The following is a 26,900-nucleotide window of genomic DNA, read 5'->3' as shown; positions in this document are numbered from 1 at the left end:
TTGACCTCACCGTGCAGGGTAATACAGCACAGTGCAGGGTAGTACAACACAGTGCAGGGTAGTACAACACAGTGCAGAGTAGTACAACACAGTGCAGGGTAGTACAGCACAGTGCAGGGTAGTACAGCACAGTGCAGGGTAGTACAGCACAGTGCAGGGTAGTACAGCACAGTGCAATGTAGTACAGCACAGTGCAGAGTAGTACAGCACAGTGCAGGGTAGTACAGCACAGTGCAATGTAGTACAACACAGTGCAGAGTAGTACAGCACAGTGCAGGGTAGTACAGCACAGTGCAGGGTAGTACAGCACAGTGCAATGTAGTACAACACAGTGCAGAGTAGTACAGCACAGTGCAGGGTAGTACAGCACAGTGCAGGGTAGTACAGCACAGTGCAATGTAGTACAACACAGTGCAGAGTAGTACAGCACAGTGCAGAGTAGTACAGCACAGTGCAGAGTAGTACAGCAGTGTGCAAGTTAACATTCAAGAAAAAGGAGACATTCATTAGGAAGCAGATCATTAGTAAGGCTGCTGTAGAGCGGTGTAAACCAGTTGACAGTCTGGCTGAGTTGGTGGGGGAGGAAAACCATCACTCCTGCTTTTTCCGAAAGGTGCTATGCCTATAAGTCCAAGACGCAGCCAAATCCCCAATTAGCGTCCAGCTCGTTACCATGTAGACCAGTAATACTGTCTGTGTTCAGATTCAGGACGTGTGAGCCAGGCTGTCACTTACGACTCCTCTCTGGGACCGGCATTCACGATTCTGGACAGGGCCGACCCCAGGTGCAACCCAAGGCCGGTCTGACCTGACACTCATTTTACTCCGGCGTGAAGCGACTCAGACTGCCTTGTACACATGTTGGGGGGACCTTAGTGAACTAGTTAGCAACCTTCACAGCTGATTACACACTGCCTCTTGGTGAGAGGCTGTAAGGCAGCGTGAATCACTAGCCATTAGTCAGTGGCCTGGAGACAGCGGCTGGAGCTGTCTGTGGGGGAGACGGGCTGTGAAGGAGCTAGGGAAAAGGACAAGTACGAGGGCTACAGCAGGTCACAGCCACACAGGCACTAGAGCCACCACGATTAGCAAGCAATTATTAAAGACAGCCCTCCACAGCAGAACAGAGAGAGAGAGAGAGAGAGAGAGAGAGAGAGAGAGAGAGAGAGAGAGAGAGAGAGAGAAGGTGACAGACTCTGTGAGGTGTGCCAGGAGCTCACAGGAAGTGTACAACCTTCTCTGGAGGTTTACACTTTGTTTTTTCATTTCAAACTTCATTTATTTTTATTTTCAACAAACCCGCAGCAGCAGGTGAAGGCTTACTTAAAGGAATCTACCTTATTTAGATGGATATTATTTTTCTTGTACAATAAAAACAACAATAGAAGAGAGAGAGACACTTTGGTTGGAAAAGCCTGTTAGTGAGATAGAGAGACTAAATAAGAGCAAAAGAAAGAAAAAGAGGAAGAACAATTAGAGGTGAGGAAGAGAGAGAGAATGGACAAATAGACTGTAGAGTCTGTTTCCACTCTGCAGCACCTATTAACCTATTAAACTACCATGTCTGACATTTACTACAACACTGCCATGGCAGGTTAGCACAGACTGGCCTCTCGGTGGACAGACACTTCTCAGTGAACTGCAAAACATCCACTAGCTATCGCACAGCGCCCTCTAGTGCGAGGAGCCAGCATGGGCAGAGTACAGCCCTCACAGCACCCAATCCCTCCTGGTGCCACCTTCACACACAGAGATGTGTCCCATTGATTATCCCATTGATTTATCTGTACCGTAGCTGCCATTTCATCCAGGGGTTCCCCAGAGAAACCTGACGTCACAGGCCACCCTGTTACTGAGCACTCAGAGTTTCTCATGGCCAGACATACCTACCAATAGACCAGATGCAAGTACAGTAAAGGCGATCACTGTGTGCGTGCTGTATTGAACCCGGGGCCATGACAGCAGTCGTGACGCCAGGCTGGTGACTTTGGGCTCTGTATACGCGCCTCAGCCTGTGCTAGCTGGCTGTCTCCGTCACTGCCAGGCCAATGTGATTAGAGCGGCTGCTGGCCGACGCCATCCTGGATTACAGCCCCACTCAGGTCAGATTGCATTAGCACTAAGTGGCTCCTGGCACTGAGCAGAGCTCCCCACGGAGAGGGTCTGTGTGGGTGCTGGGCGGTGATTTGCTGTGCAGACACAGAGAAGATGCACCCTCACCACCACCCCCGGCCATGACCCTTTCAAAGAATAGTGTGGGGAGGCTGGACACAGGTTGCTTGTGTGTGTGTGTGTGTGTGTGTGTGTGTGTGTGTGTGTGTGTGTGTGTGTACTCTGAACTGTACTACCTTCTTTACATGAATTCATATATTTTTAGTTTCTGTTGAATTATCACTGGTTGATTGTGGAGCTCAATGCCCAAATCCCACGATTAAGAGTCTGCTACTCTCTCTGTACTGGACTGTACTGTAGCAACAGAGGGAAGCAGTTATAGTAGTTTACAGTAGAATAGGGAAGTTACAACGGGGGGAAGTAGTAACAGTCCAGTGCAGTCGACTAGTGCTGTTACAACAAGGGCTGTTGTAAAAGTACAGTAGTACAAAAGTGCAATAGTACAATAGTGAAAAAGTGCTGCTACTATAGATTTATAGATTGATTAATTGCAATGTAAGGTCAAAGTCCAGGATTTCTCACAGACCACTTGTGTGAATCTACAGCTTCTCTTTTCCATGTCATGTTGATTATTTCATCTTCCCGTCTTTTATGCAATTCTCTTCTAGGTCTTTTACATCTCATCCCCATTTCAATAGCTTCTTTGCCCATCTTTGATCTGTTCTTTTTGGTGTGTCCAACCCATTACCATTTTAACATTTTCACTCTTTCAATGATGTCTCATATTTTAGTTTGTTTTCAGATGCATTAATTTCATCTTCTATCTCTTCTTGTCACAACAATCATACATCTTTCCATGCTCCTTTGTGTCATCTGCAGCTTCTATAAATACACTACTGTTCAAAAGTTTGGGGTCACTTAGAAAATTCCTTGTTTTCGAAAGAAAAGCACATTTGTTGTCCATTAAAATAACATCAAATTGGTCAGAAATACAGTGTAGACATTGTTATTGTTGTAAATGACTATTGTATCTGGAAACGGCTGATTTGTAATGGAATATCTACATAGGCGTACAGAGGCCCATTATCAGCCACCATCAGCCCTGTGTTCCAATGGCACGTTGTGTTTGCTAATCCAAGTTTATCATTTTAAAAGTCTAATTGATCATTAGAAAACCCTTTTGCAATGATGTTAACACAGCTGAAAACTCTTGTGCTGATAAAAGAAGCAATAAAACTGGCCTTCTTTAGACTAGTTGAGTATCTGGAGCATCAGCAATTGTGGGTTTGATGACAGGCTCAAAATGGCCAGAAACGAAGAACTTTCTTCTGAAACTCGTCAGTCTCTTCATGGTCTGAGAAATGAAGGCTATTCCATGTGAGAAATTGCCAAGAAACTGAAAATCTCGTACAATGCTGTGTACTCCCTTCACAGAACAGTGCAGACTGGCCAGTCTGTCTAACCAGAATAGAAAGAGGAGCCGGAGGCCCCGGTGCACAACTGAGCAAGAGGACAAATACATTAGAGTGTCTAGTTTGAGAAACAGATGCCTCACAGGTCCTCAGCTGGCAGCTTCATTAAATAGTACCAGCAAAACACCCGTCTCAACATCAACAGAAGAGGCGACTCCGGGATGCAGAGTTGCAAAGAAAAAGCCAAATCTCACTGGACAAGAAAAGAAAAGATTAAGATGCACAAAAGAACACAGACACTGGACAGAGGAAGATTGGAAAAAAGTGTTATGGACAGACGAATCTAAGTCTGACATGTTCAGATCACAAAGAAGAAGATCCAAATGAAGATGCTGGAGGAGTGCTTGATGCCATCTGTCAAGCATGGTGGAGGCAGTGTGATGGTCTGGTGGTGCTTTGGTGGTGGTAAAGTGGGAGATTTGTACAGGGTAAAAGGGATCTTGAAGAAGGAAGGCTATCACTCCATTTTGCAATGCCATGCCATACCCTGTGGACGGCGCTGGATTGGAGCCAGTTTCCTCCTGCAACAGGACAATGACTCAAAGCACAGCTCCAAACTATGCAAGAACTATTTAGGGAAGAAGCAGTCAGCTGGTATTCTGTCTATAAGGAGAGGCCAGCACAGTCACCGGATCTCAACCCTGTTGAGCTGTTGTGGGAGTAGCTTGACCATATGGTACACAAGAAGTGCCCATCAGGCCAATCCAACTTGTGGGAGGTGCTTCAGGAAGCATGGGGTGAAATCTCTTCAGATTACCTCAACAAATTGACAACTAGAATGCCAAAGGTCTGCAAGGCTTTAATTGCTGCAAATGGAGGATTCTTTGAAGAAAGCAAAGTTTGAAGGACACAATTATTATTTCAATTAAACATCATTATTTCTAACCTTGTCAATGACTATATTTCCTAGTCAAACTAATTTCATGTATGTTTTCATGGAAAACAAAGAAATTTCTAAGTGACCACAAACCTTTGAACGATAGTGTATATACAGTGTCTCTCAAAATAATTCACCTTTTTTGGACCTTTACACTTCATTGTGTTACAACATGAAATCAGAATGGATTTAATCAGGAGTTTTTGCCACTGATCAACACAGAGAATGTCCCTAATGTCAAAGTGAGAAATATAATCTGAAAATTGTTCTAAATGAATTACAAATACAAAACAGAAAATACTTTAATGGATAACTAATCACCCCCTTCATTCAATGTTTGGTAGAGGCACCTTTGGCAGCAATTACTTTGCACATCTGGACACAGCAATGTATACCCATTCTTCTCTGCAAAATTGCTCAAGCTCCATCAAGTTGGATGGGGACCTTTGGTGAACAGCAATTTTCAACTCTTTCCACATATTCTCAATTGGATTGAGGTCTGGGCTTTGACTGGGCCACTCCAGGACATTGACCTTTTTGTTTTTGTTTTTAAGCCACTCCAGTGTGGCTTTGGCTGTATGTTTACGGTGATCGTCCTTTTGGAAGTCCCAGGTCTCTTTCAGGATTTCTCTGTACTTTGCTGCATCAATTTTGCAAGCTATCTTTACAAGGTTTCCAGGCCCTGACACAGAGAAGCATCCCCATAGCATGATGCTGCCAACACCAAGCTTTACGGTAGGGATGGTGTTCTCAGGATGATGTGTGGTGTCAGGCTTGTGCCAAATGCAGCACATAGCATTGAGGCCAAAAAAGCTCTATTTTGGTCTCATTAGACCATAGACTCTTCCTCCACTTGATCTCAGAGTCTCCCACATGCCTTCTGGCAAACTCTAGCTGAGATTTCATGCAAGTTTCTTTTGTCCCCCATAAAGGCCACTTTTGTGAAGTACCCAGGATATTGCTACAGTAGCACAGCAGCAGTGGAAGACTAACTCCTTTAGAGCTGCCATAGGCCTCTTGGTGGCCTCCCTGACTAGTGCCCTTCTCACCCCGATACTCAGTGTTTGAGGACGCCCTGATCTAGGTAGATTCACAGTTGTGCCATATTCTCTCCATTTCTTAATAATTTCCTTTACTGTGCTCTGGGGGATATTCAATGCCTTGGAAATATTCTTATATCCTACCCCTGATTGGTGCTTTTGAAGAACCTAATTCCAGATTTGCATTTAATATTCCTTCGTCTTCATTATGTAATTTTTGTTAGGAATTGTACTAACCAACTATGAAACCTCCAAGAGACAGGTGTATTTAACCTGAAATCATGTGACACACCTTAATTGCACAGAGCTGGGTTCAACTAAATGACCTCTAAAGACAATTGGTTTCACCACAGCTCAATCAGGTGTGTCATAGCAAAGGGGGTAATTACTTATGCATTCAATTATTTTCTGTTTTGTATTTGTAATTAATTTAGATCCATTTTTCCAGTGTGACATTATGGACATTCTCTGTGTTGATCAGTGGCATAAACACCTTATTAAATCCATTCTGATTTCATGTTGTAACAACAAAAGGGATGTGAATACTTTTGAGAGCCACTGTCTATAAAATACAGACTGCCAAATTAAGCTGCAGTTATTATCAAGTATTTCTACATAAATGTAGCATATTACAAACAGTGAATTATATAATACAGAATATTTTCAAATGTTATAGGTGCACATAAATCACACGTTTGGTGGCTATACTAGGGTTATATTTATTTGAACGAACTGTATTTTCTAAAAAGCGTTTTTAATAGCGTTAGTTTGCTCATTTGACATGACGTGTAGTTTGTGTCTATAACTATATATCTGTGTGTTATTTATTGAATTGCCAGTACTTTGATCTTATTATCACTCAACATGGCCGCTGCAAAACTCAATAATCTTGTTCTGTGGGGATGTCGCTTATATATTTGTCTATGGTGCTGACGAGCAAGAGCGGCTTCCGAGATACTTCAAAGAGTTTAGAAGAGCGAGGCTCTTTGATCTCCCGGGGGCGTTCCAGCCTGGCGTTCCCCGCCGCACGCTGCGTGACCACGCCCTGATGACGTCGCTGACATCACGAGGCCTGGTCAACAGGAGGAAGAAGAAATAACAACAACAGGACGAGTGACAGCAGCGCACAGGCCGAGCCGCAGCGTCTGGACACACGGATCCCCCTGTTCTCGGTTCGGCACAGACGACGAGGAGGCCGTTGTCCGGTGGTTTCGTTTAGTTTAATCTTGTTTGGAGCATGTCTTTGTTCGGGAAGCTGTTCGGCAGCGGGGGGAAAGGAGGCAAGGGGCCCAGCCCGCAGGAGGCGATACAGAAGCTCCGGGACACGGAGGAGATGCTAACCAAGAAACAGGAGTTTCTGGAAAAGAAGATCGACCAGGAGCTTCTGACGGCCAAGAAACACGGCACTAAAAACAAACGAGGTAAGAGAGGGAGGGAGGGAGGAGGGGAGAGGGGTTTCTTCCTCTCCGAGCCGCACGGCAGCGGTGTGGGGGGGCATGGAGTAAGTGTCCTCGTACTTAGACTGAGTTCGTGGAAAGTAGGCAGAGGGACACGTATTTCCTGAACAAGCCCGTCAGCCAGTACCCTTGGGTATCGTGCAGCCGACACCCCCTCGGCTTAATGCCCCGCTGGGAGGCACGGAAGCGGGCAGCCGGTGGCGCCGGCCTGATGATCAATTAGCTGAAGTTGAGGGAGCGACAGAGCCGGGGCTCAGCGCGGCATTACCCAGGGAGCTGCAGTCTCCCCCTGCGACGAGAGCAGGCGGGTACCGGGCTGTGTCTGCCCGTGAAAACCCCCTGGATGCTGTCTGTAGCTGGACGGACTGTGTGTTAGGTGGGGGTTATGAACAGCCCGCTCCTGCTGTCGTCACACGGAGATCGGTGGAAACGTGTAAAATGACGTCATCGCGATCGGCTTCTTCACACTGCGCTTCCGGCACTCCCAGTCCTCGCACCGTGACGGGTGGCTGAGGCTATGGTTATATATAGGTCGTGGTAAGTGTGTGGGTTTTCCCTGGAGAGGTCCACACTAACTTCACTGTTCTGCGCACAAACCATAGATACCCGCACCCCCCCCCATCATCGAAACTAAACGGCAGCAACAACACAGAACCGTCACTGAGGTATTTGCACTCCATTCTCTCCGTCTCTCTCGAAGTAGAGCAGGAAGAGGGCAGGTGATGTCATCTCTCACTTGACATCCCACAAAACATGTTGTTATTCATCTTGTTGTGGAATAGCACCCATCCCAGGTGTTGTGTAGAGGAGAAGTGGGCATACCTGCAGGAACAAGGAAGTGTACCTACAGTGCGCGTCAGTGGAAAAGCTGTTCAGCTGAATGTGCTCATCTCTCCCATGACCTTTTTACACCATGCCAGAAAACCCCTTATTGCGAAATGTGAACAGATAAAAAAATATATATATATGCTCAATAATACACATCATAGTGGTGGTAAATAATTATTAATGGTAGTGTATGTTCTAATATTTTAGCATTATCAAAAAATCAACAAGGGCTCAATAAAAACAAGTTGGCTTTCATATTAAATTAGAAAATAGCCACAGTAAAACACATACATACATACATCAAACGTGTATAAGTACCAAAAATAAATATCTGTTATCTATCGTCTGAAGTTCAGTTGATGGGTTCCAACTACTGAAGAAACTGCTAATTTAAGTCTCAGTAGATTGTTTCCTTTCTTCTTTTTAAAGCCTAGCCACTGTACACTTCAACACACCATTTTTAAATCAGCGTCTCCAAGGTATCCCCATGGTAACAATCCCACAGGAAATAGGAGACGCCTTTGTTTTCTGCCTGGGTTGCAATTAGGAGATGCACGGTTCCCTTCACGAACATTTTAACTTCTTTGTGAAACCAAATCAAAGACAAACGAACAGTGTCTTGGCACAATATCCACATCCCAGTGCCTGGTTTAGGTTGAAAGTTTGCAATGTCTGGAGGTAGTGCAGGTGTGTATGTGTGTTAACAGCTATACCTTCATAGTAACCGGATCCCATGGCAGCCAAGGGCCTAACAATACAATAGAATCCAGCCTGCCTGGGGAGAGGGGATGAGTAGAGTGACGGCAGTAGTTACTGTAGATACTGTGGGTGAGGCAGAGGTCTGCGAAAAGACAAGGAAGAAAGGTACAGGGAGGTTTTTTAAATATTGGTTTTAAATGTAATTTTATCTGGTCCTCTGTGCAACCCCCAGAGGACCAACCCCCATAACTTTTATGAGGTCATTGAAAACTGATCCAGTTAATGCAATAAAGAATTGTGGCCGTGTCAAAATACAGCCATGATAAGGATGGACTTGGTCAGCCTGACGGTTGATTTGAAATCAATAAATAAATATCATCACCCACCTCCCCTTTTAAGTTGCAGCAATCTAACAAACAAACAAACCAATATATATATCGGTTCAGTTAATCCGCACAACACAGAATCTTAGAGGCTGGAGACTCTGGTGAGTTTAGTATGTAATCCGTCTGCGCCTTAACTTTAATCTTTATTGGTGGGTTAAAGGGATTGGGGAACACAGTGAAGGGGTCTGTATCGGAGCACGCATGTATCCAATTACTTATTTAAAGCAGTAGAAGGGAGAATACAGTGGCGGCAGGAACAAAGTTGCCCTGTGGTTGGCCAGTGAGGTCTGTGTCTCGGGGTTCCTGCAGCGGAACCTGCTTGTGTGGCAGAGGGATGCTGTGACCACTGTGGTGTAGTCTGTTCACAATGGAGGCCTGCTCGTGTGTCTTGAGGGGGAATGGAGAAGAAACACAAGGAGTCTGCAGCAGACGGTTGCTGAACACATGGTGGAAAGTGAGAACCAGGCATTATCAATATTTACTTCGGCTTGGGAAGCAATCGGTTTTATTTTTATTTTTGTTAATTAACACAGCAGTAAAAACTAACCTGGGCTTCTGACTAAACACTTTCTGGGTGGGATCTGTGTTTTGAAAATGCGGCCTTTGTGTGGGACAGCACCCTGGCTGTGAATATGGAGAATCTAAATTGAATACACATTATCCATAAATGCATCCATCTGTGGATTTTAACACAAGAGTTAAATTAAATCCTTCAGTGTCTTTAAGCTCTTATGTTAAAAGCTCACCCCCTAGCCATGGCACATGTGGACCTAGGCCCGGTCTAACCAGCAGACCCATCACCTTCCCCTCATCCCAGCTCTGACTCTCGCTCTCGTTCCTGCTCCCTTTGTGCAGCCGCCCTACAGGCCCTGAAGCGCAAGAAGCGGTACGAGAAGCAGCTGACGCAGATTGACGGTACGCTCTCCACCATCGAATTCCAGAGGGAGGCGCTAGAGAACGCCAACACCAACACTGAAGTGCTCAAGAACATGGGCTTCGCTGCCAAGGCCATGAAGGCTGCCCACGAAAACATGTAAGGAATTCTGACCTGGGTGGAGGTGGAGGTGGAGGTGGAGGAGGGGGGGATGTGGGGGCGTCTGTGCTGTCCACAGAGAGGCTGACGACCTGCACCTCACACTCTTTCCACAAGCGGCGCCATCTCGCCGTCGTAGTGTGCTGTGCGGTGGCTGTGAGTCGAGGTGCTCTGTTAATATGTAATATGTAATATGTGCATTGCAATTAAATTACCACAAATCTACAACTGGTATGTTAACCCACCTAAAAGCCAAACACCCTTCTGTGATGGTGGCAGTGACCAAAAAGGAAAGAGGGCCGCAACAAACCAATTAATATTATTTTGCCTATAGGCTATTTATGTTTTATTCACTGGAGCTCCTATATGTTGAGTGCGATTTGAATATGTTGGAAAAGTGAATAGTTCAGTTAAGTGGATTACAGAATTATAAATTAGCTCACAGCTAACATTGCTAAACTATTATTTAATGAAAACTAATTTCATACAATTTGAAAAACACTGGTTTGCTCAAGTTACAACTGTAATTGCAAAATAGTCTGATGCACACGTCTTTTTTTAATTGTTACTTTACAAAAAAAATGTCACAACCTTTATAGTTAATTTGAAATTGTAATTAATGGAAAAGGTTGTGAAAATGTCAGGGAAAAAATAATACTTGCTTGCAAAGTCCCACACACAATGCATGAGATCTGACAGGTATTGCTATTTGAATAGTTGCCAACAACAGCTGTAGAGTTATCCATAGTCAAAATATTTTTCATGCACATCCTTAAGTGTTGAGTGCCAAGAGCGATTGAACCTGCTTCCTACACAGTCTTTTGAAGGTGGTTTCGCATGGCAGGCAGGCCTAATGGCACAGATTGCTTGACCACATGATTCCTGCTCCATCTTAGCTGGAGGAGTCTGGTTCGTCTAATGAACAAGGAACACTACAGTAGGTTGTGGGGCTCCCCGAATGACCGTCTGTCTATGTGCGTTTCTCCCGACCTCAGGGATATTGATAAAGTGGATGACTTGATGCAGGACATCACAGAGCAGCAGGAGCTGGCGCAGGAGATCTCTGACGCCATCTCCAAACCAGTAGGATTCGGAGAAGACTTTGATGAGGTAAGCTGGAACTCTTGGGGTGGGCTGGGCCTCTGGGATGGGCTTCTGGGAGAGTACTGGTGCTGAGCAGCTGCTGTGAATGCGCAGCTGTAACTTGTAAAAGCTTTGAAACTGTCCTGTCAGGCCTTTGCAGTTGCTTGTAAAGTTATGTTTCTATTTAGAACAAACAAACAATGTATAATTCAAAATATAGTTTGATCAAAAGCCACGTGGTGTATTTATTAATTTATTTGACTGAGGCATTGATTTGCATGGTTATTTGTGTTTTTGACCCGTGTTCCAGGATGAGCTATTGGCAGAACTGGAAGAGCTGGAACAGGAGGAACTGGACAAAAACCTGCTGGACATCGTGGGCCCCGAGAGTGTGCCGCTCCCCAATGTGCCCTCAACATCACTACCAGCCAGACCAGGTAAACAGGCTGCGCTTGCCACTCGGCCACAGCAGCGTGATTGATCAAGTCCCCTACTTGAAAGTTCCTGAAAGTGTATAAATATAATGATGGTGTAGGCTTTAAGTTTGTTTACTTGTGCCTGGAGCCAAATCCAAACTCTGACCCGTCTGTGAACCATGAAGTAAGAACATGTACACTGTTGCTGCTATTTGCATGTTCTGGAAGACAGTGGCCTTGGATAATAAATGAAATATTGATAGGGAGCAACAGGTCTGCAGTCTGCGATTCGCTCGTAGGCCGAAGCTTTGCTCTAGGCCCTCCTCTGGAATTTGCAGCATCCGAGATATTTGTCTGTCAGGATCAGCTGATACTCCAAAGCGCTGGAGGCAGGGGGAAGAGGCCAGCAGAGACTTTATTGCACTTTACAGATCATATCAGTCTTCATTTGTTAACCCCACACACACTGCCTCCAATCAATGGAGACTCAACCTCACTTCCCTTCACAGCCAAACAATTCCTTCTCTGGAGATCAGCCCTAAGCATACCACTCTCAAATCTATGCGTTGACTTTGTTCTGTGTTAATTTCTCCTCTCCCTCTCTCCCTCTTCAGCAAAGAAAGAGGAAGAGGAGGATGACATGACGGACCTGGAGCGCTGGGCTGCGGCCATGTAGTCGTGGCGACCTGATGATGTCAGGCCAGCAGAGGAAGCAAAGAAAGGACTTTGTCAGCTGAGACAGCGGTTATATTGTGTTCCGTCGAGAGAGCAACTTCAAAAAGAGAGAATACTACTCAAAAATACCTATAGATCTTAATATCAGCCCAGTAAAGCAGTAAAGGGGTGCAGTGGCGTATCTGTACAACCATCTCCCATCTCTGGATCGGTGTATTTTTTCCACGTTCTCAATGCATTCACTACAGTGCACCACACCAGGCCCACGGCTTCGACACACTTCGCTACACTCCTCTTCTACGAGCTGGCAGCCATTACTTTGTGTGCACGCATCTGTAACAAGAGAAAAAGAAAAAGAAAAGCCCAACGCGATATCCCTCAGGCAGGCTTCCCATAATCGTGTCGGTCTCGCGGCTGATCGGTGTTTGCCAGGCAGAGCTTTCCCGTTGCATCCGATTCTGCTAAGAGATGAACTGGCTGATCTGTTTTTGTTTTGCGTGTTTTCTTTCAGTTCTCTTCTATTTCTTTAAAAAAATAAAAACCTAAAAAATAAATAGGAAATCTATAATAATGATGGTAATCATAATGATAATGTGTTCATGGTTTGGGTGGTTGTGGAGGGATTTTACATTTACAGGTGTGAAGTGGCTTGTCTGTCTAGGTTTATGCGGGGGGTTCACTGAATGCTAAAACTTTTTTCCCACCACTTGTCTAGTTCCTCCTGTTATTTAATGGTTAAATCTAAACCTATATATGCCTTTTTTAACCTAGTAAGAGAGAGACATTAGAAAGTGAAAGTTGCAAATCTAGAATAACATTTTACTTAAACTGACACGACTGACTTTGAGGTTTCCAGTCAGACGTGTGATACGGGCTGGTCTTTCATTTCATTTTCTCTCCTCTTCTTGTTTCCATTTTTTTTTTTGTGTTGCTCGTTTTGTTTTTTGTGGTTGTTGCATTCCTCTTAGTCCCTGCACCCCTAATCGACCACCCCTGTTTTTCACGGTACACCTGAATTAAACCTTTGCCAAATAATTTTCCGGCTTGCATCGTGCTTAAAAACTACATTCTTCTGTACATGTTTGTGAGTGGTAATATGCATGTAAGTGTGGTGGAAAAAGTTTCTTGAGTCGGGAGTTCTAATCAGAATTGATTTTGTGCAGAACTCAAGGATTGTAGGCCAGCATGACACTGTTCCCCAAAGGTTTTAAGATAGAACGAAGCTTTTATATCCCCTCTGGGACATACCCCCAAGGGGCCTTAACATATTATAATCAGTGTCTGAATGGTCATTTCTAATAACTGTAGCAGTGATTTAATTGACATTCTAAATTAAGCCTTCCCATCTCATCAATATTATAATCATTACTCATGAATCATAATCATTAACCTCTGAATTGCCAGTTGCATTGGAAGGTACTTTGCAGATAATACGTTGCAAGAAAGGAATGTGAACTGCTGATAACCAAGTTAGGAGTAACAGCACACCAAGGACAAAGGCAGGACAGGATTTCTGTATTTTTTTCTTCCACATAAGTAACAGCATAAAATACATAAAAAGAGGAATACTATTACCCAGAGGTTTCCAGATAATGTTCCAGAAGCCTTGCTGATCCGGCCCACCTGTCTGCTTGGGGATTAGCGGACATGATTAAATATTTACCAGCTCGTTAAGCTGCTTTGGGAGATTCTTATTACTGTTATTAGTTTTCATGTTGACAAGCAAAGGACATTTTATATTAACCATACAGAACACACGGGGAAAGTTCGCTATTCATCACCGTCTAACAGGCACGACAAGCGTCTTCATCTTGAACAAGTGGGATATTACTGTTGAATTCAACAAACATGCTGTACATTTTCTACATAGAAACTGCAGTGTAAACTGATCTTTGCAAGGTGTAACTCAAGCCGTAGCACGTCTGCATTTATATGTTTTAATGATCGAAATGAAACTATTATTTGAATGGTCATTAAACTTCTTGATACATTTTATGTTGCTGGTCTTACTTCTGCATTAAGTTGACAGTTTCTTAAAAATATGTTTTGCACCATTTTAAATATTGGTCTAAAGAATTGCCATTTCCAGTCATCTGCCAGATTTGAACTCTAATTGTTTTGGAAACCTATGTGTCACAATTGTTCAGTCATGTTATATGTTTTGTAAGTCTGAACCTTCCCATTCTTTCAGTTTCAGTAGAAACAGTCATTATCACCCATTACTGACTGCGATGGAGGTGAAAGCCTAGTACACTGGAGAGTGTTTTTCTTCTTCAGTAAGAGCACAGAAGCTGAAGCAGGGGATGTAAAAATCACCCCCCAATGAATAAACGGGCCCTGGATGGTCAGGACTCGCAGGGCAGCTTCGTTCTGACTCTGAAACTCGCAATTTATTACCCTGCTGTTTTCTCCTGACTGCTGTGTAAGGCGAGCAGGACAGCTGTCTGCAGGCATTAGGCTCAGGACTTGTACGCCATGTCTTTTTTTATATATATAATAGGTTGTGTAGGTGACCTGGAATGCAGTGCCAAGAGTAACGGGGAGGGTGTGTGCTGTGGCACGCTGCTGCGGGGTGGTTCAGTGTGCCGCCAGACAGCACCTCCACACCCATTTTCTGGAAGCCCGCTCTGTGGGCAGTGTAGGCCAAAGGAGTTAGGGTGGGAGTCCTGGCTCCTTCACGGCCCCCTCATGGCAGAGGGGCCTCTGAGTGCCCCACGCAGCTACACTCGAGCTAACCCCTCCTGCAGGCTACCCTCTCTGTTCTTGTAACATCTCACTGCTCCAGCCCTGAGGCAACACTTCACATTATTTACTGTGTTTTCTTTAATGACTATTATTAAGTTGTATTATTGTTCAAGTCTACAAGATAACAGCTGACACTGACTGCTCCAGATGCATGAGGACAGCTGCCCTGGGTACGTGTGTTGTCTTTACCCATCACCGCTGGTGACCCTTCACTTCAACCAGACTCATCCCTCCCCGTTCCCTAACTGTGCCTCAATCCCAATATGCTGGAGTTTCTGTGCGTGTTGTGGCAACCCCGGGCCGAAGGCAGCAGCCTGTATTGAATGCTGTATCTCTGGTTCCCACAACAACACGATGAATCACTGACACTGGAAGAGTGACTGAACTGCCACACACAGTGCACGGGTATGGGTGTTTGCCACTTGTCTTTTACAAGTGTGTATCTTGTGTTTGTGTAAGACAGGCAGGGAGTGTGTCAGGGGTGCCCAGCCATGGTCCTCTCTTATGTTGGTTTGCTTGCTTGCTTGCTTGTTTGACTTCTGTAAAAACCCACAGCACTGCTGCCCCCCAGACACAGGATTATCACCCTGTGGCCACAAATATTAATCTTTGAATAAGAAAGGGGGGATCTGAATGAAAGTCATCCTGAGAAACAGACCGATAAGAGTCATATCTCTCTCCTGTCGCTCCTGTGACAGCGCTTGTAGTGTACAGCTGTACAAACCCAGCGTGCCGTGTGTCCCTCCTCCAGCCCGTCAGCATTGCTCTGCTCACCTGATGATTTGCATGCATTACGCGTGGCCTTGTGCGCACTGGTCTCTGCGCACACCGCGAAACTGTAATAACACGGAGCCGCACGCCGCACTGCGAGGCCCGACACCCGCACTGAATACCGCACTGCTGTGCATGTTCGCCTGCCACTCATACACATGTAACATGTACGTTGACTATACTCAAGTATTTCTCATTGGCACTTTTTGATCTGCGTTCTCTCCCGCCAGTGCAATGTTTAATTGGATAATTGACGATTTAAAGACCCTGTGTCGCCAATTATGGGGTGGCCACTGCCGGGACAGTGCAGCAGCAGAGAGCACGGCCAGAGCAGAGGCGGTGCAGCGACTGCTTTTGAAATCCTCTGCGGACCCTCTGGCCGGCACCGATCACCGATCCAGCGCCGCCGAGGACCCGGTGCTACAATTCTCGCTCTTCCCTCACTCCTCCAATCGGTCAATCTTTAACGCTAAGCTGCACTTCGAGATGTTAAAAAACAACAACAACAACATGGAACTAGATGGAGCAGCTGGAAATCGGGTTGCAGATGATTACACAGTTTCAAAATAGTATCCAATGTGTTGCTGCTGCTTCCAGCGCCCCAGTCCCTGCACCCGATGAGCAAGGCGCCCTGCTATTGGCTAGAGCGGCGTTACGTCACAGCCCCCTCCGCCCGCTTCTGAAGCCGGATAGGCTAATGAGCTCATGAATATGGTAATCGCGGAGCTACTTAAAACGCGGCCAAGCGCGGTCCAGCCTTCCCTGCTGTCAGCCCGCCGCCTGCGCTCCATTCATCCGCCTCGCCAGACGCCAGCACCGAAACACACGGACATGTCGGAGAAACTGCCCTACAAAGTCGGTCAGTATGGACTGTGTTTTTGGTTTTTGTTTGAGAGACTTGCTGAAGATATGGCTTCCGCATATCCTTTATTTCTGTCATTTTAAAATCCCAATTCGACTAATATTGCTGCCAGTTCTTACAACGTGCAGTTGTGATTTTATTTCTTGGTGATCAAACGCAAACCCGAATTGCTCGTTTTTGCCGGATTATTGCGGGTCGCATGAATCGCTCAGACATGCCAAAAAATGCTGATCCAGATTTTGAAATCCATGTAGACTTTAGACCAACAACTTTATTTACCGGAAGGTCCCGAATGATCGTATACATTTCAGAGTAAAATAATGCATTATGGGTACGCGATTACATTTCTTCCTCCTTGGATTATTTTGTAAAGCGCCTTTATTTAACTAGATCCGAAGAGACAGCGTGGTTTCCGAAACCAGGCACGCTGGGGGCGTGAGGCATGCAGGTATCTGTAGTGCCGACGCTCGGGCAGTGTACTGTGCGTCCCGGGTTGGAAACTACATTTCCTAGAATGCACTTCGCGCCGCCGCGGCTCCGCGCTGATTGACGGCCGCAGGGACTCGGGCGTGATTGCGGCTCCTGTGTGCACGTAGGCAGGTGCAGCTGGACTTGGGACTGTCCGGAGACCAGAGGCAACGCAGCCCTGTCCAAAGACCAGAGCACTGGCAGGAGACGGTGTGCCGTATAACTGGGCTTATCATTCTGCCTGCTACCTTGATGTATGCGGTTAACCTGTAACTTCGCACTAACCTGCAGTGTGGCTTGGAGGGGTCGATACAAGTGCCAGACCTGCTCTTGATCCGCTCCCACAGAGAGGGTTGATGTTTTTGGCTGAGGGCAAGGGGCATGGTGCCTTTCAGAGGCTGGTTGAGCATCTTAACACTGCCTAGTTGGTGGTATTTCTCGGATGTGTGCATTTGTTGTGCAGTTCCCTGTCACAGTTCTGTTCATAAAAGCCAACACAATTACACACAGATGTATACTTGTATTAATTACAACTTTTCTATTCATTGTGCCTTTTTTTATGATGTCTTCTGTTTTTCCATGCATTTGAACAACTGTTATCGGAGAATGTTTACGGAAATCACTTTGTAGTTCTAATTTGTTAATTAAATCATAAAATTATAGGTATATAGTTATAGATATTGGCCCAAATTCATATTGGTGCATCCCTACTGGACAGTGTAGAAACGCCCCCTCTCAGGGATGCACAGGGCAGCTGGAACAACTTGCAGGCTCTGAGCTGGTTCAGATGCCACAGCCTGGGCTGAGACTGGAGCTCAGCTAGGGAATGTTGCCCCCTGTCCCCTGGTACAGGACTCCCGTCCACGCCAGTTAAGGGCATCTTGTTTTGCAGACAGATGCTGGGGCCGAGGGTCTCCTATATCAGCCCTGTGTCTCTGGACTCCCTGCCAGAGCAGCTGGGGAGGGTGGGGTGTGGGGGGGGCACTCAGCTGTCTGTTATAGGGGGGTGTGGGTTAATCCTGGGTTAAAGGTCTGTCTTCATCCATAAGGAGTAGAGTTGCTGTGGATTCATCTTGGCTGTCCTTGTAGTGCAGTGGGCAAGTGGTGTCAGTCCACAGTGGTGTGAGCAGCGCACAATTGCAGTATTGTTCTGAAGACTGCTGTGCCCAGAGCAGTGGAGTCGGACACATGGCATTCTGGGACCAGCTACAACTTCCTGACGGTCTCCTCTCGCTCCCTCCAGCTGATATCAGCCAGGCAGAGTGGGGGCGCAAGGCCATTGACATCGCTGAGAATGAGATGCCGGGCCTCAAGAAGATGCGCGAGATGTATGGCGAGTCGAAGCCGCTGAAGGGTGCGCGCATCGCTGGCTGCCTCCACATGACCCTGCAGACTGCGGTGCTGATCGAGACCCTGCAGGCCCTGGGGGCTGAGGTGAGGCCCTCCCCTTATTAAACAGTTAGCAGTTGAATTCATTCAGTTAGATCTAATTTTAATATTTTAAATTGTAGAGTTTAGCAAAAATTTCAAACATGTTTTGACCAAATGGGCGTCCTCATGTTCGTTTGAGATTTGCTAACATCTGCAGTCAAGGATAAGTAGCACTGCCGTCTTGGACAGTCCTGACCAAGGGCCACATGGTCCCCCAGGCCAGCCCCTTACACAGGTTGTCAGTGTGTCTGGCAGGCAGGACGTTGGTTACATTATGAAATGTGCTTGGCAGCTGCGGTGAGAGTGGGAGGTTGATGCCTGAGCGCTCCCCTCCCTCCAGGCTCGACTTGGTTATTTCCCTTGTGGTTTGGTTGCATTTGTAGGTAGAAGGTGTGAATGTCTCCCCAGTTTATTTACTTGCCAACGTCCTGGACATGCTCGGCACAGGCACTGCAGGCAACAAAGCCTAGTTTTTTTTTTTATTTTATTTTTTTTTACCGCATGTTCCGTCTTCAATGTGATCTTTTAAGTGTAACGTGTCTACTCGGTGTCCTGAACGCAGCTGTAGGGGTGGACTACCTTGTAACTGTTCCTCCTCCGTCCCCGTCCCCCCCAGGTTCAGTGGTCGAGCTGCAACATCTTCTCCACACAGGACCACGCAGCTGCAGCTATCGCCAAGGCCGGTGTCCCTGGTAAGTGTGTACACTTCCCTTTGTCTGTGTGGGAGGGCGGCTTCAGTATAGTTTCCCTGTGCTGGCCTCCCAGATCCCGTAGTACTGACAGACCTAGAGCCAAGTGCGGCACTGACCTTCGGCTTTGTTTGACTTCTTGTTGCTCCTGCGGGGGGGTAGATGTCCTTGGCTCAGTGCTGTATCGTCCGGTCCAGGGAGAGCTGCAGCTGCATAGGGGCAGCTACTGTACACTTGGGCAGGACTGAGAGCAGGGCAAGCGCAACAGGTGGTCTAGGGTAGACAAAAAATTTCCATTGGTGCCACAAATGTCTTTAGTTGGTGACACCTGATTTATTTGCTTTGTTCATGATGCGTGTTCACATTTAAAATCATAACATTATAAAAACGTTTGCCTAAGTTGGACTGTTTTGTTATGTAGCCTACAAATTAGTGCATTTGTATTTGAAAATTTCATTTAGAAGGGGCAGAATTATGAACTTGTCACTGATAGTTGCAAGCCATGAATACATGAAAAACACCCTGGATAAGATCGGTTAAATTAAACTATGCACAAGGCTGTACCAGTTTAATTTTAACAATTGTGACATGGCAATCGTGGATTCAGTGATGTATGTGTCTAGAATAATCTTCATATAAGGAAATCCACAGACTTGTATCTGTCTATTTGTAAACCACTCTGTGATTTTCCCTGTAAAAACTGGAGCTGGCTGTATAGCTCATTTGCATATTAACGTGCTCCTTTACCCTTAATTTGCATGGTCTGGTGTACAGCTACTTGTCCTGACTACTTGGTAATAAACTAAGACCATGTAATCCCTGAGAGGAGAGCATATTGTCTCAACTAACACTCATGTAAACTTGCATTTAATAGCAGCAGGGACATGCTGTTTGATCAAATCATAAGTTCAAATCAGTAGTTTATTGGTAATTCTAGCTTGATTGCAATGATGTGACCAGTGAAAATTAACTCAAAGCCAAGTCAAAAGGCCGCAGTCTGGAGCCCTGGTCAGGCCACAGTCTAGCCGCCTGGTTGTGCTCGGCAGTGAGGATGTCCTGTGACGAGTGCGTCTGAGCTGGGCCTGTATCTGCAGTGTACGCCTGGAAGGGGGAGACGGACGAGGAGTACGTGTGGTGCATCGAGCAGACCATTTACTTCAAGGACGGGCAGCCCCTCAACATGATCCTGGACGATGGCGGTGACCTCACTAACCTTGTGCACAAGAAGTACCCCAAGCTGCTGGCAGGTACGAGTAGCCCCTCACCCTTCAAATCCTGACTGGGGGAATTGAGTCGCTAGCAATGGGGTGTCTATGAGTTTTCCCCTTTCCGATTCAATTTGCAATTCCTTTTTTTGGTTTTATTTCAGTTCTAGTAGAGCCTCTTACGCCAATGGCAAAAAATTGCAAATGTTGGAATGGGTCTGAACCTAGCGTCTCCCGACTGGCCTTGGCGCTGGGGGAGGGTTCGCCGTGTGATGACACTGGGCACCCCAAACAAGTGTAGAACAAGAATAAAAATGTGAGGATCTCAATGGAGCAGTTCCAGTTCAATATTTTTGTGACCTTGCAGGGATCAAGGGGATCTCGGAGGAGACGACCACTGGAGTCCACAACCTGTACAAGATGCTGAAGAACGGAGAGCTCAAGGTTCCGGCCATCAATGTCAATGACTCGGTCACCAAGGTAACCCTGCCCACATCTCGCAGCCGGGCCTCGGTTTGACTGATCTTTAATGGAAAGAACCACACCAGTGCTGCTGCTGGTGTTGATACTCTCCTATAAACGAGCACGACCTCCTCCAAACCTCTTTGCCATTATCTCTGTCCACCCAGCAAATTCCGTCCTTTCCAAGTCACCCCCCCACACTGCAGTGCTGCTCTGTGTAAACACCCCGCCCCCGCTGCTCTTTTTCCTCAGAGTAAATTCGACAACCTGTACGGCTGCCGAGAGTCTCTGATCGACGGCATCAAGCGTGCCACGGATGTGATGATCGCAGGCAAGGTGGCTGTGGTGGCCGGCTACGGAGACGTGGGCAAGGGCTGCGTGCAGGCGCTCCGGTCCTTTGGGGCTAGAGTCATCATCACGGAGATTGACCCCATCAATGCCCTGCAGGCCGCCATGGAAGGTGCGTACCATCTCCTCACAGGCCTGCACAGTGCAGGCAGAGGGCAAAGGGGGGAGTAGGGGACTTCCTCATTGTAATTGCTTAAACTTCTAGATTTACCCCCAAAGCTTTCCTAGCCTCCGCCTCCGCCTCCCTGTTCTGAGGCTCCTGTGCGGCTCACTGCTCTGGTCTCTCGGCAGGGTACGAGGTCACCACGATGGACGAGGCCTGCAAGGAGGGCAACATCTTCGTCACAACAACCGGCTGCGAGGACATCCTGCTGGGCAAGTGAGTGTCGGGGACTGTGCGGTCTGGGTGACGGCTGCTAAAGTTGTATACTCTGAATGAACTGACTTGACACCCGCCTCCATTCCAGGCACTTTGAGCAGATGAAGGACGATTCCATAGTGTGCAACATCGGGCACTTCGACGTGGAGATCGATGTGAAGTGGCTGAACGCCAATGCAGCAGAAAAGATCAATGTCAAGCCCCAGGTGAGCTGCAGTCACGACCACTTGTTCTGCCCCCGTTTGGCTGCTGACCGGCATCAATGTGTAGGCCACTGGAGTTCACCTTTGACCTCCCTGCAGCCTTTCCGTGTTCTGGTTTTTATTTGTATTAGGAGTAACTATTAATTTCTTAGTAGCTTAATTAGTTGCCCTCCTGTCTTGGTGTAGAATCCAGTGAAATCCTCCTTGATTTGACCATTTCCTCTCTGGTCAGAAATGAGAGCCTATTATGGGTGGGGGGAACAAGGAGGTCGCTGTCAGGAGAAATCTCTTAAGCACCTGTCCAGGGAGCCAGGCGCTGCACAGGCCAATCCTTAAGCCTGCAGTAGAATATTTAATTGACTGGTTGATTGCTAGTGTTGGCAGGCACAATCGCTCCTCTCGTGATGCACAGTGCTCAGTGGACTCATTATACAGTAATGGAAGGGAGAGTGATGGGACCTTTTATCTTTTAATTCACTCGGAGGCTCTGTGCTCTGACAGCCTGGCAGCTGTACAGTGTTCTGGCTGTGCTGTGTGGCTGCACTTGGTGCAGTTCCTAGCAGCCACCACTGGAGGGAGCCACCACTCCATGGTGTTATTCCACAGGCTGCTCATATACAATTATTTCTTGGCAGATGTCCATATCCAGGGCCACTTACAATTGTTATCACAATTTTTTATGTAGAATCACCCACTTATACAGCTGGGTTTTTACTGGAGCAATCTAGGTACAGTACCATGCTTTTTCACACTTGGGTAAAAACGGGTCAAAGACTGCATCTGTGTGCTTATTTTCAGATTTAGGAACCAAGATGAGGAAAGATTTGGCAATCCACCCTATAAATATTTTTTTCTAAAATGACGGTTAAGCACTGAGGTGTTTTAATTTTGGATTTGATGCAAGATTGAGGTGTTGCTGCTCTAGATAAACTGCCTACCTTGTCACTGGGGAAAGTGAGTGAATGCTCTCCCTTCTCCCTGCTGCCAGGTGGATCGGTACCGCCTGAAGAACGGGCGCCACATCATCCTGCTGGCCGAGGGCCGGCTGGTCAACCTGGGCTGTGCCATGGGCCACCCCAGCTTCGTCATGAGCAACTCCTTCACCAACCAGGTGCTGGCGCAGATTGAGCTGTGGACCAACACCAGCAAGTACCCGCTGGGTGTCTACTTCCTGCCCAAGAAGGTGAGATGTTGGTGCTGGGTGACCTGGGCAAGCATTCCTTATTCGTATAGTATTGTGAAATTGAACCCTGGAGGGCTTTAAAAATAATTCTAAACCCTTGGCAACACAGTTTATTTTTTCTTTGCTATTTAGACCGGTACGTTGCTCAAGTAAAGTGTAGATTTGCACGTGAATTTGTTTGAAAATCCATTCCGTTCATATCCCCTAATCCCGAGTGCAGTACACAACTCGGACACGAGGGGGATCTGTTCAGTTTGAAGTATTTTTCTTCCCAACTCGAGGACTTTTGTTTGTATCCCCTCCCCCCCCAGTGGTGCCAGACCTTAAATTAAATTTTTATTTTTAAACCGTAGTCTTATCTTTTGATACCCTTGACTCTCCTCCTCTCTGAACCCTGGCTAGTGTGGAGCGCCTCCACAGCATTGCACCAGGCGGGAAAACCTAGAATAAAGAGATCAATACAAAGATGTGAAGAATGTAATGCGCCGAGATCTGGGGAAAGTGCTTGAGGGAGAGTGAGAAATAACATCCGCAGTAGGTTAAGTACAAAACAAAAAAATCTGGTAGAGGAAAGGATGGGGAGGAGCTGTGGAGCAGCCGTCTAATTGCGGATGGCTTGGAGAGTAAGTGACACGAACCGTCACATTGTAGCCGAGTGACACGCGAGCCGAGTGCGGTAAACATTTTGACGGGCCTTAACTGGAGCCATATGGCCTGGCTGGGGCCGCGCCACCTCGGCAGGGGGGCTGCCCAGGGAGTGTGTGGAGGAGCTGTGGGGAGCATGGCTCAGGCGCTGGGTATGCTGGGTACGCTGTGTCGCAGAACAATCGCAGCACCTTCCACAGCCTTCTGGCAAAAACCCATTTGGGGAAGATCTTTTATGTATTCCACTGGTTGTCCGCTAGTTTGATCTGTGGATGGTGAGCAAACCCCCCCCCCCCCCCCCCCACAGAACAGTGCCCGGGCTGGGCTACTGTGGGGGTGTGAGTGATCTTTGCCCTGCATGCAGAGGTTCGTAATCTTGGAAATTTTAAATTCTCTCTCTTTCTCTCTCCAGCTGGATGAGGAGGTGGCAGCTGCCCACCTGGAGAAGCTGGGAGTGAAGCTGACTAAGCTGTCCGAGAAGCAGTCCAAGTACCTGGGCCTGCCACGTGAGGGCCCCTTCAAGCCCGACCACTATCGCTACTGAGGACGTCCTGTGAGCCAGAGCTGGGGGCGCTTCTCTGCAGATCCTGGGATTGCCCCCCCCCGCGGTCTCTAGGGGGCGAATCGGACCGTTTCTCCTACCCTGCCCAAATTTTTAGCTTGTTCCAAACCGAGGGAAGCTGGGCTGCCCCTTTAAAGACCGAGCACTCGCTTGTTCGTATTGCATTAGCCTTTTAGATTAGTCAAGCTGGCATCGTAGTCTTTGGTCTCTTTTTCTCTTTTTTTTTTTTTTCTCCTCCCTCCCTTGCTGATAATGCCACAGGCTCTGTATCAGGGGCCCGTGTCGGTAGCAGCTCTATTTGTGCCAGGCTGAACAGACTAGTTTCCTGCCCACCTGCTCCCTCTCCACACTGCCCCCCTGTGGCCCAGTCTAGGGACAGTCACCAGCTGAGGGGGGGAGTTCTGACTGATCCAACTTTGCCATGAAGCTCCGGATCAAACTTGGAGCCTCGATCCAGTTTTAGAGACCATAATCCCCTCAAACCGGTTCATGGCTTCTACTGTCCTGCTGGTCGTCTTCCTCGGACGCCCCTCTTTTCCTGTTAGTTTCAATAGCCAGTCTTGCTGAACCGAGAGTGGCGCTTGGAACCGGATGTGTCGACGCCGCTGCCATTATGTCTTAAGCACTCGCGTAATGTTTGACTTATCTTGTCTGTTTTCATTGAGATGCACAATAAAGGTCACATTATGCAGCACCAAAGTCTGTTTCCTGAGGGGGGCTGGGCAGGGGGGCCCGAGGGCAGGAGGGAGAATACCTAAATTGCTTTTTGGTTTCCCTGTGAAGCTTATACAGGCAGACCTGGCACACAAGACCAGAAACTTCTGTATGGGAAAGCTCGTCCTTTTACAGGAAATGTCTGTGTGATTGTCCCTGGCTTAGTGTATGACCTACTGCAGCCCCCCACACAAAGCCCTCCAATGTAAACCAGATGAGGCTGGAGCAATATGTTTTTTTTTGTTTGTTTTTTTTAAATGTGGATCTGGGATGCCCTGGCAGCATCTGAGGGGATTGGCACTTCCTTCCCTTAATGGGACCCTGGCTGCTCCAACCCACCTTCCCACCCTGAGCAAACCTCGCAGGACTGGGCTACCACGTTCGTGCTTTTTGTTTAATTCAGGAGTTATGCAATAGAGGAGTGTAGTAAATGGGTAAAATGTTTTTTGGCCCAGACTCGGTACTACAGCAACGATGAGCTGGACATGAGGATGAGGATGAGAATGAGGCCAGAGGATCCCCCCGCCCCCTCATTAGGTTCAATAAGCCAATGAGCTGCTTTAGGGGTGGAGTCAGGCTGTCCAGGATTGAAGGTGTTGGATGCACCAGTTTCCCATGGTCATGGAAAAACCTGAAAAGTCGGGAACAATAGTCAAAAATGTTTTCAACCTGGAAAAGTCTGGGGGGGAAAAAATTATTTCCAAAAATCAAAATGAGTTCTAGGAAATGAAAGCATTGCATGTCATCAATTAGTTTAATTTCTTGGAGATTTATTTTCAACAAAACCATATTGCAGGAGTGCTTACCATATTTTTCTAACTATAAAATCAATTTCATAATGCTGAGATGAGAGTTGAAATACACTTTTCTATGTTCATTTGGCATGGAATGACCCACTTACTGTACTTTTGAAGTAGTTTGGTAGGGTGAAGAGATTTAGTATTGGCATAAATTCAGTAACGTACCTTACATAGAACTATTTACGTAGAACTTTAGTAATGGCAGCAGTTAATCTGTGTACAAATATGATTATGGACACTGACTTATGGACATTATTAATGTTATTTTTGAGCATTGACTGAATATGTCAAACGGGAAAATATCTTGTGATTTTTTCCCTGGAAAATAATGGAAATTGTCCTGGAAAGTCATGGAAAATGGAACCCTGAAGCAAGTCTGTGCCATTAGCTATGCTGGAACCATAAAACTTTAGAGTCCGTCCCCAGGGGTGTCTGACTGCCCTGTGTGCTGCTTTGCTTTTTGTGTGTGTAAGAAGTAGTTTAGTGTCAATGGGAAACAGGTGGTGCATCTGGCACCCGAGATGTCATTTCGGGTCTCTTGTTCGCGTTACTCATTTTTATTACCTGGCTCTGGCGCGGCTGCACTTTTATGGCCGCCTCATTACGGCTGGTTCCTGGTACTGTGAAGCCCTCTGCGCATGCCGCTGCCTGGCTTTGATCTGGTGCTGTGGTACCAGCTGTGGCGAGGTTGGGTTGGGACTCTTTGCACCGACCTGAGCAGAGAGCGATCCTGCAGGTCATGCTGTTTAAAAAGATAATAAAATGCTTAAGTGCTGAACATCAGTCCATTGGTGTGTTTATTGCAAGTTGCCGCTATTCCTCTTGGTCAGTGCCGCTGAAGTTGGGCTCCTCTGAGCAGCTGTTTCAGTAAGTGTGAGTGAAGACTGATTTCATCCCTTGACTATTTTAAGCACTTCTTAGACTACTCCCTTCCTGCCCCTGGAGCTGCTCCAGTCAGGGGTTCATCAGACCAGAGGCACAAACACTCACAGCCACCGGTCCAAGCAGCTAGGGGCATGATGGGCAAACAGGGAACAGGGAGATCTGTAGCTCTATGGCAGTGGTCTCCAACCCTGGTCCTGGAGAGCCCAAATCCACTTCATCTTAATGGTCACCTTAAATACCCACTTTCTAAATACTGAGAACACATGGGAGTTATTAAATGATTGCTCCAATGGTATCTAAATTACTGGATTCACCACCTGCTTAATTGTTTCAAATTAAATACTTTCAGGTGTTTCAAAATTGGTGATAGAAGGGTGATCTCCAAAACCTGCTGGGGAGGGGCTCTCCAGGACCTGAGGTGGAGACCACTGCTCTAGCGAGAGGTGCGCTGCGTATACACTCACCTAAAG

General features: G+C 46.8%; 2 protein-coding genes across 2 annotated transcripts; both read left to right on the top strand.

Annotated features, from left to right (window-relative positions):
- Positions 1-6,564: 6,564 nt before the first annotated feature.
- On the top strand, positions 6,565-14,073 carry chmp4ba (charged multivesicular body protein 4Ba). The gene is made up of 5 exons (XM_066702112.1): positions 6,565-6,922; positions 9,727-9,904; positions 10,900-11,014; positions 11,298-11,424; positions 12,018-14,073. The coding sequence occupies exons 1-5, from the start codon at positions 6,739-6,741 to the stop codon at positions 12,077-12,079; spliced, it is 666 nt and encodes a 221-aa protein (XP_066558209.1). The 5' UTR covers positions 6,565-6,738; the 3' UTR covers positions 12,080-14,073.
- Positions 14,074-16,314: 2,241 nt separating this feature from the next.
- Positions 16,315-24,730, top strand: ahcy (adenosylhomocysteinase). Its single transcript, XM_066702111.1, has 10 exons — positions 16,315-16,453; positions 18,168-18,358; positions 18,972-19,047; positions 20,139-20,291; positions 20,617-20,729; positions 20,964-21,171; positions 21,351-21,438; positions 21,527-21,644; positions 22,630-22,824; positions 23,882-24,730. The coding sequence occupies exons 1-10, from the start codon at positions 16,426-16,428 to the stop codon at positions 24,011-24,013; spliced, it is 1,302 nt and encodes a 433-aa protein (XP_066558208.1). The 5' UTR covers positions 16,315-16,425; the 3' UTR covers positions 24,014-24,730.
- Positions 24,731-26,900: the final 2,170 nt, after the last annotated feature.

This window comes from Amia ocellicauda, chromosome 4, assembly GCF_036373705.1.
Source record: "Amia ocellicauda isolate fAmiCal2 chromosome 4, fAmiCal2.hap1, whole genome shotgun sequence".
NCBI classification, from domain to species: Eukaryota; Metazoa; Chordata; class Actinopteri; order Amiiformes; family Amiidae; genus Amia; species Amia ocellicauda.
Note: the sequence above shows the minus strand (reverse complement) of the source record. Positions and strands in the feature narration are given on the sequence as shown.

Bases quoted from the DNA above. Each gene is read 5' to 3' on its own strand.
- chmp4ba (XM_066702112.1), top strand. From the start codon at position 6,739: ATGTCTTTGTTCGGGAAGCTGTTCGGCAGCGGGGGGAAAGGAGGCAAG. The intron at 11,015-11,297 runs GTAAGCTGGAAC...CCCGTGTTCCAG, and splicing joins TCGGAGAAGACTTTGATGAG to GATGAGCTATTGGCAGAACT. The intron at 11,425-12,017 runs GTAAACAGGCTG...CTCCCTCTTCAG, and splicing joins ATCACTACCAGCCAGACCAG to CAAAGAAAGAGGAAGAGGAG.
- ahcy (XM_066702111.1), top strand. From the start codon at position 16,426: ATGTCGGAGAAACTGCCCTACAAAGTCG. The intron at 18,359-18,971 runs GTGAGGCCCTCC...CGTCCCCCCCAG, and splicing joins TGCAGGCCCTGGGGGCTGAG to GTTCAGTGGTCGAGCTGCAA. The intron at 21,172-21,350 runs GTGCGTACCATC...GTCTCTCGGCAG, and splicing joins CCTGCAGGCCGCCATGGAAG to GGTACGAGGTCACCACGATG.